General features: G+C 40.1%; 1 protein-coding gene across 2 annotated transcripts in view; it reads left to right on the forward strand.

Annotated features, from left to right (window-relative positions):
• Positions 1-5,115, forward strand: part of Lrpprc (leucine rich pentatricopeptide repeat containing) — a 93,888-nt gene extending 88,773 nt beyond the window's left edge. For both annotated transcript variants that reach the window (XM_048353017.1, XM_048353018.1), the window contains exons 35-38: positions 213-287; positions 2,531-2,615; positions 4,192-4,334; positions 4,957-5,115. In XM_048353017.1, the coding sequence (XP_048208974.1) occupies positions 213-287; positions 2,531-2,615; positions 4,192-4,334; positions 4,957-5,019 (366 nt within the window). In that variant the 3' untranslated portion in view covers positions 5,020-5,115. The remainder of the gene's footprint in view (positions 1-212; positions 288-2,530; positions 2,616-4,191; positions 4,335-4,956) is intronic.
• Positions 5,116-9,121: the final 4,006 nt, after the last annotated feature.

Consider the following 9,121-nt stretch of genomic DNA (forward strand, 5'->3'; position numbering starts at 1 on the left):
CACAATGCCAAGGACAGCATTCGCTAAAGCCTAGCATAGCTTGAACTTGTTTTCTTTTTTTCTCACTTAAAGAAATTGATCGACTATTAGGCCTTCTTGGTGGTAATGATATACTACAACATTATTGCGAACTTTGTTAATTGAAAGTATTCACCCTGATTTACTTGTTTACCAAAAACTTCCACTTACTGAATAATGTTTTAATTTTCTAGAGGTGTGGTGCAATTGCTGAACAAATCCCAGTTTTGTTGGTGTTCTGTATCAGGACTTCTCAGAAACAAGGAAAGGTATTGTGCCATACCTCTTTAACAAATGCAGGATGCTATAAGGCAGCTATGCCTGGTTTCATGGTTTAACATAAGAGCTCTCGTTTCAGGATCTTACCTAAAAACACTAGAGAGACTAAAGACTTTGCCTGTTATTGCTTACTCTTTTAGGATGTTGGTTCAGAGTCAGTCTTGCCTTGTATAAGAAATAGAGAACAACTTTCTGTTACTATTGATCTGGAAGGTAAATCATGTCACTGAGATCACCCGGGTGTGACTAACTACTGCTAAGCATCTCCTACCTGCTGGCTACTTCTGACCAGTATCAGACAGATTGATGTACCATTTCACTTAAATGAGTGTTCACATTGTTAAAGTTAATCCATTCTGTCAAAGGGGAGTGTGTGTGCCAGTAACAGAATTCAGCCCTATTTGATGATGATGATGTTATTTGGTGGTGCTGGGGATTGATCCATGACTCTTTCTGGTGATACATGAGCATTCTGCTGCTGAGGTACATCCCAGACCTTATTTTTTAAATGTAGCTCAAAATTTTTTGAGTTTATTTGGGTACTTGATGAAGTTTCAAACTCTAGAAGAAACCACCTGAATATTGCACCTAAAACTATAGGATCTAGTTTTCCTTAATTTCTACCTGCTTCACTTTTTTTCCTCCCTCCTTCTCTCCCTTCCTTCTTCCCTTCCCACCCTTCCCTCCCTCCCTCCCTCCCTCCCTTCCTCCTTCCTTTGAATAGAATTGTAGACATGAGCCACAGGTACCCAGCTTTACACATTTTTTTCTTAATTAATTTAAATTTTAATTTATGAACAGAAAATAATTGGAGGAGGAGGTCAGGGTTTAAATTAACATTTGAGTTATTAAAACTCCTTCTTTTTCTCATAAGTTTTCAGGTCCAGCTTTTTTTTTTTTTTTTTTTTTTTTGGCCAGTCCTGGGCTTGGACTCAGGGCCTGAGCACTGTCCTTGGCTTCTTTTGCTCAAGGCTAGCACTCTACCACTTGAGCCACAGCGCCACTTCTGGCCGTTTTCTATATATGTGGTGCTGGGGAATCAAACCCAGGGCTTCAGGTATACGAGGCAAGCACTGTTGCCACTAGGCCATATTCCCAGCCCCCAGGTCCAGCTTTTCAAGTCTATTAGTTTTTAAATAATAAAAATACTCTTACCTGGTCTTTGGTTAATGTTCTAAGTAAGCAACCATGAAAGTCTCACACTGGAAATTATTTAAGTTCCATTAAATATTTCAGTTACATTCCCAAATACAATGTAATTTTTTCAAACATTCAAAATTCTTGACATGGTTACTTATAAAATATAGTAGCTATCAATCTTTAAGCTAGGAAAAGTTCTACTTTATAAAATATTTAGTTTCTCTGCTTTTTCTTCCAAAAAAATTGCTTTCAAAATAACAATAACAAAAAAAAAAAAAGGTAGTAAGATTTTAAGAGCCAGGCACCAGTGGCTCACACTTGCTGCAATACTAGCAACTCAGGAGGCTGAGATCTGAAGATCACGGTTTGAAGCCAGCCCCAGCAGGAAAGATGAGACTTTTATATGCAATTAACCACCAGAAGAATGGGAAGTGGGGCTGTGGCTCAAAGTGGTAGAGCACTAGCCTTGAGAAAAAACAAAACTGACACAACATCCAGAGTTAGACACTGGTAGCTCATGCCTATAATCCTACTTACTCAGGAGGATGAGATCTGAGAATCACAGTTCCAAGCCATCCCAGGCAGGAAGATCCACATAACCACCAAAAAGCCAGACATGGAGGTTTGACTCAACTGGAAGAGTATTATGAGCAGAAAAATCTCAGGGACAGCACTAGGCCCTAAGTTCAAGCCCCAGGACTGGCGCGCGTGCGCACGCACACACCCACACCCACCTCTTTTTACCCTTGGGATTTCGTAACTTTTTGGTCTGGTTATCAATTGACAAAAGAAGCAATTTTTAGATATTTAAAATATTAATCTGAGGTAGATATTATGTTTAGATATTTTGTAAAATACTCAGAAATGTAAGCTTCATTAACTTTTGAAACATGCTGGTTTATTTTGGCTGTAAATTATTGAGTCAACATCAGATGCTAAGATAGCAGAAGGTAAAATAACCCTTTAAGTGGAATAGGCAGTTTTGTTGTAATCATCTTCAAGATTTGTTGATAGAATGTTGATAAGAAAATCTCTTTCACTAGTCTATGAGTTTGTGGTAGAATGACAATGTTACCTGTATTTTATTTTCTAGGCACCAGTACTAAAGACTTTGTTAGAACTGATTCCTGAATTGTGTGAAAAGCAAGAAGCATTCTCTTCCACTATGAAAAGCTATGGTAATAAGTTTAATTTTGTTTCATTCTTTACATGATTTAAATATTTATAGGAGAGTCAACTAAGTTCCAGCAGTAATCCTAATATGATACAAACAATTCACTCTAAACTGTTTTAAAATGAAGAAAAATAGTATATTTTTCATGTAACTTTAACATTGAGAAATATCTCTGAGGTCTTCAGCGTAGCTCAGGTGTGTTGAGCAGGGTCCTGTGCTCCTGGAAGGACCTGGAGATTCACTTAGACTTAGGTATTAGAAACCAGCCTCCCCAAGGCTCACTGCCTAAATGGCAGCATGATGCAAGTACGTATGTGAGACTATCACTAGCATCCATGGCCTTCCTGCTTCTTCCACGTCTGCCTCACTGGCCTACCTACGCCTTTTAAGTAGTTAACTGAACAGTGAAACCTTATGTTGCAGTTGAAATGCCAGATCTTTTAACCATTCTGTTCCCTCATTTCCAATATGTATAGGAGAACATTCTTCAAAACAAGGAATCATTTTCCGTCAGCCACCCACACACTGATTTGCCCACTGGAGGCATGGAGTAATAAAGAATTTCTTTTATTTTTAATCACATAACAGGCTTAACAAAATTAGTATATTAGTTCTCCTTTTGTCTACCTTTTAAGGAACATGTAATATTTTCAAAATGGAGCTATAGTTGTAAAACCTCAGATTTCTAGTTTCTAAATAACATGAATTAGTGTGTTTTTACAGAAAGGGGAATTGCTCGAGTTTTCTGAACATCTTCTTTAAAGATGATGGCCCCTGAGCCACTGGTAGTAGTGGAGGCCACAGCCCCCTTGGGAGAGTTGCTGAGGATTTACACGGGGTGGGGTGGGGGGAGGGGCGCTGACTTAGACTTACATGATCACCAGGAATTTATTGGTACTTAGTCCCTTTGCGAAGAGCCTTGAAGTGATTGCTGTTCTTTTCACACCTATGTACCTTTTATTGAGAACTTCAGTTTGTGGTCATTTTATCAATGGTTTTCAAAATAATTGGGAGAGTTAGTCTGATAAGTTACATTGTATGCAAGTATGGACATATGAAAGTGACAACACCCCTTTATACAATTCATTGATGCTTTTTTTGCCAGTCCTGGTGCTTTGACTCAGGGCCTGAGCACTGTCCCTGGCTTCTTTTTGCTCAAAGCTAGCACTCTGCCACTTGAGCCACAGCACCACTTCTGGCTTTTTCTATACATGTGGTGCTGAGGAATCGAACCCAGGGCTTCACGTATACGAGGCCAGCACTCTTGCCGCTAGGCCATATTCCCAGCCCTGATGCTAATTTTTTTTAAAGTGGAAAAAAGTAATGTAATAACTGAAATGCCTGATACAATTAGTGTTCATCTAAAAGGCTTCAAATATTGCCCTGTGTGTCATTTTTCCTCGTGGTGAATAAGGCTGAGGGTGCAGAGGAGTGCAGCCTCTTCAGATCCTGGTGTGGCAGCCCACCAGAAGCTTCATTTATTTGCTTTGGGAGAGGTCACTGAGCCACAGTGTTCTAGCAGAAGAAAAAGGTCACCCTCTGCCCACTAGTAATATCTTTCTCTTCTCTGACTTGCTCAGTCTTGGACAAAGATGTGGCATCTGCTAAAGCCCTGTACAAGCAGTTAACTGCAAAGAACACAAAATTGAATGATTTGTTTCTAAAGCGCTACGCACTTGTGCTGAAGGATGCTGGAGAACCTGTCCCTTTCACTGAACCCCCTGTAAGTATTTCTTTAAAAGGGGGGTGAAAATGCCTCCACACATTTATTTACCTTGGCCTTGTAAGAATGCGTTAAAAGAAAGAAAGTTGATTCATGTAATTATATAAGGACTAGGTCCGGTGAAGAACCCGGAGGAGGGCTTGAGGGACCAGGAAAGCTGAGTCCTGCTGGTCTTGAGGCAGCTCAGGCCTCGCTGGGACCAGGACTTAAGTGCAGGGTCCGCTCAGGCGTGAGGTACAGGTGTAACACCATCAAATGTCCCTGAACAGCTCTACTGGAGCCAAAGTGTAAGATTAAAGAAAATAAATTGTCATCTAGGAAGGACAGCGTTCTTTACTATGAGAAATCACATACCAGAATTCCATTTTATTGTGTCATGGAACTGAAAGCCACTACACTGTGTTTATTTCAAATATCTCAACCTTCCATGTATAAACTCGTGGTGGTACTTTGAACTCAGAACCGGAAGCCCCCGTACTTTTCAGGAAACAGGAAGGATTGCCAAAGCTTGAGGAGAGCCACGGGTTCCACAGTTTTGGCTATCAGTGTGCTCTGCTTTGTGATTTTGAAGTTTCACACCATTACTTCTTGATGATAACGTCCTCTCTTTTCTCCCCAACAGGAAAGCTTTGAATTTTATGTGCAGCAACTAAAGGAATCACAGGAAAAGGAAACCCCTTCATGAAATAGTCGGCATGGACTGTTTTATGTGTATTTGTGAACCTGTGTCTACATGTTATTTTTAAGACATATTTGAGAGTAAAATAAATAAACAAAAACTCTGCTGGTGTGTTTTTTTACTTATATCAACCCCACTGATGCTAACAGTTTTTTCACTAGGCTTTTCTGGCTCCTTGTGTATGATGTAAGTCTATAGTGTTAAGATTTGTTTATTGTTTATCTGAAAATTTTCGGAACTCTATAAAATGATGCTCAATAAGTTTCCTGCCGTGTCACGCTCTGAGCTACAGTAACCCGTGCATATGTGAAGTCCAAATCCTGTTCCAAGACACCAAGAGTCATCAACTCCAATATTTACTACCTTCCTGTGAGAAGCAGACACCCTGTCCTTGGTGGGGGTGCAGTTGCCAGAACCTGGGGCCCTTCATACTTCCTTCTCCCTTTGGCCCTCCACCACTGTGATTTCCACGTGTTCATTGAAGTTTCTAAGTTGAGTCTTGGCCATGACTTTTCTGAAGTAGAGCAATGTATTTCCTTTCATTTGGTTTTAGGATTTTGTTAGTATAAGCTACGCCCTATACAAGAGTTGTTATTTTAGATTCATGTGCTATAAAATAGGTGATTTATATGCAAACCAGTAAAACCTTGATTTGTAATCAAATTTTTTTAACTAAAAGGTATCCTCAGATTGACTCTCATGGATACTAGCATCTACATTTTAAGTACTTGTGTTTTAATATGCAACATGTTTGAGGAAGAAGTCATTAATTTTCAAAAATGTCAGCTGTGCTGTAGGAATCCTCCCTTGTGTATTCCTTGAACTTGGCAATGAACCATTCACTTGCAGTGCTGACTTGGTTCACAGGGGGGAGGGAGGGGGAGGCCCTGTTTGCCATGGGGCGGTCCATGTACTTCTTGCTATATGTGCTGTTGACCTTGTTTGTTGTGGAACCAACCAGTCCTACCTGTAGTGCCTGCAGGCAGAAGGCTGATGAAGGGAAACCAAGAAGGATGTATTGTCAAGAGACAAGCCATGCTTCTGCTTCTGCTTTGATTAGTGAAGTTCAGCCTCCAGGAGGAAGAAGCTTAGCCAGAGCCAAGTCCCAGCCTAGCAGACATGGAGCTTGCTTCTGTGTCCCCGCCCAGTTCAGGACTTGAATGTGCACTCCTGATCTTGTCTAGTTTGCCTCTCGTATGTGCCAATCTACAATGGCCTTAGATTTTTACAGTCATGCCAAGCCAAATTAGGTACGCTAAGTGTCATTGGTGTTACTTAACCTTGGGGCATGATTTACACTTAAGAGTCATCTTTGGGGAAATAAAATACAATGTCATTTGCATGAAATAGTAAAAAGTTGATGTAGTACAGGGCTGGGAACATGGCCTAGTGGCAAGAGTGCTTGACTTGTATACTTAAAGCCCTGGGTTCCTTTCCCCAGCACCACATGTATAGAAAATGGCCAGAAGTGGCGCAGTGGCTTAAGTGGCAGAGTGCTAGCCTTGAGCAAAGAGAAGCCAGGGACAGTGCTCAGGCCTTGAGTCCAAGGTCCAGAACTGGAAAAAAAAAGAAAAAGAAAAAGAAATAAAGTTGGTAACTTAAGTTGTGTATAATAAAAACCTCTTTTAAAAAAAAGTTGATGTAGTACAAAGGAAATAGGTAAAAAAAAAAAAAAAAAGGCCCCATCTAATGTGCTGGATATATTTGTTTAGAAAAGGATTATTTCATCTATTATCTTCAGCACTGTACTTTTTTGGATGTAAATACTTAAAAGTGTAATTGTACATTGTAGGTGAGCTTGTGAGTGCTTTCTAAATGTCTTATAGCTACATTGAAATACATAGAACTGGTGCTGGGGATATGGCCTAGTGGCAAGAGTGCTTGCCTCGTATACATGAGGCCCTGGGTTCGATTCCCCAGCACCACATAGACAGAAAATGGCCAGAAGTGGCACTGTGGCTCAAGTGGCAGAGTGCTAGCCTTGAGCAAAAAAGAAGCCAGGGACAGTGCTCAGGCCCTGAGTCCAAGCCCCAGGACTGGCCAAAAAAAAAAAATGAAATACATAGAACTATATAGAGTATAAAATTACAATTGCTGTTTATTACAAATTATAGCCAAACAGCTAATTCTAAAAAGTAAGCATGTCATTGTAAACTTGGAAAATACAATATTTTATATATAATTAGATTATGTTCATGTATTAGGAGCCAAAATTTAAATGAATTACTTTGAATAAAGTGTATTCCAAAACATTTTGACTGCCTTATTTTAATCACTAAATATTTGCCTGACTACTTAAAGGCATTTTAAGGAACCTTTAGTCTTAATTTTTTTTTTTTTAATGAAAGTGTGTTGGCGTCTTAGGGCCACAATTCCCTTAATTAAATGGTTTGTGGGTCCCCCTCCAGCTCTTACCTAGCCCCTTCCACCTGATCTTGGTGGTGGTTTATTAAAAGAGAAAAAGAATGAAAGCACACAAAATGAGTCAGCTTGGGGTCCACGGTAAAGGGGGTACATGTTGCAAACAAATGTTTTAATAACAGTTGGCTATAATCACTCCTTGCCATGTCTGGCGCTGAAAATAAGGACAAAAAACTACTACTGAATAAAAGTGACAAAGAACGGGGGGAAAAAAATGGTTTGTGGCACATCGGTGAGGCCACCACTTACTTATGGATAAGAAGTCACTTGAGATCTCTGAGCCAGAGTTGGCAGGAATTAGAATTGGGATGTATGATAAGATTTTGCATCGACAGCCAAAGAACATTTTAGAACTCGAGGTGGCTGGGAGCCATCCATTCCGCATAGGTTCTTTTTTTTCCCCTTGCATAGGTTTTTAACTACCCTCACCCTTTTTAGGAATGCCCACTGAGGCAGTATAACTTTTTTTTTTGGCCCCTAATTCCCAACTTGTCTCTCCAGGGCTCCCCATAGCCCACAGGTTGCCTGTCAGATTGAATTTACAGAATAGGCAATTTTGGCTAGGGTTCACAATGAGTCATCTATAGTGGATTCTGTGGTTTCTAGGTGGTAATTACTAAGCATCAAGCTCCCACTACTGTGCCAGGCACCTTTGGTGAGAAGACTCGGGCTTATAAAAGTGAGTTCACCCCAAATCACAGTAAAAACTCATAGCTTTGTTTCCTATAAGAACACATCACTGAGACAATCCACCTTAAAACTTAAAAGTCAAATGAAGCTGGGTGCTAGTGGTTTATGCCTAGCCTACTCGGGATCTGGAGGGTCAAGTAAAAAGCGTAGGACTCGATCTCTAATTACAGAGTAAAAAGCTAGCTGGAGGCCTGGCTCAAGTGGTAGAGCACCAGCTGTGAGTGAACAAAGCTCCAGATCCTGAGTTCTAGCGCCATTACCAAAAACAAAAAAACTAAAAACCGAAAGCCTAACGTTGGGCTAGCAAAGTGGTTCAAGTGGTGAAGCACCTGCCTAGCAAGCTTAAGTGTGAGAAAAGTTCAACCCCCAGTACAGGTTAAATACCTTTCACATTATGTGAAAGTTCTTGGTTCCTGAACATCTTACGCTGTATGTTTTCTTCCATTTAATCCAGTACCCAGTACTTGGCATAATCAAGTTTATGAGTTTCAGTAAGTTATTAGGCTTTATATTGCAAATTATTTCCAGTACAATATCAATGTGTATGCTGTAGATTTTTTCTCCTGTCTTGGAGCATAATTTTTATCTAATATTTAACTTTCTGAAAAAAATATTTGTAGAATGTCTGAGTGAAAGCAACATTCCTCAAAGTCTGGCCAAACTCACAACAGCAGGTGATAGAAAATCACCGTAATTTATCCCCTTGCTATGGTACAATCACGCATGGGAGTGTTCACATTAGAAATGTATCCTGCTTTCAGGCCTGAGACTTTACAAAGCTCCTGTTATGCATCCTTAGTACAAATAAAGGAAATATCCCATTAGCAAATCTCAAATTGGCATTTACCTTTTCCCTTTTTGCATGTAGAAAAGAAACATCAGCTCCAGATAGAGCAGAAGCATTTAACCAGCTCCAGGCTTCCTCCCCTGCCTGTGTGTTTGGACCATGGTTAGTGACCTCAATTCATTTTTAGAAAGTCCTTAGAGAATTATCCAA

The sequence above is a fragment of the Perognathus longimembris genome, chromosome 8 (assembly GCF_023159225.1).
Source record: "Perognathus longimembris pacificus isolate PPM17 chromosome 8, ASM2315922v1, whole genome shotgun sequence".
In the NCBI taxonomy this organism is placed as follows: domain Eukaryota; kingdom Metazoa; phylum Chordata; class Mammalia; order Rodentia; family Heteromyidae; genus Perognathus; species Perognathus longimembris.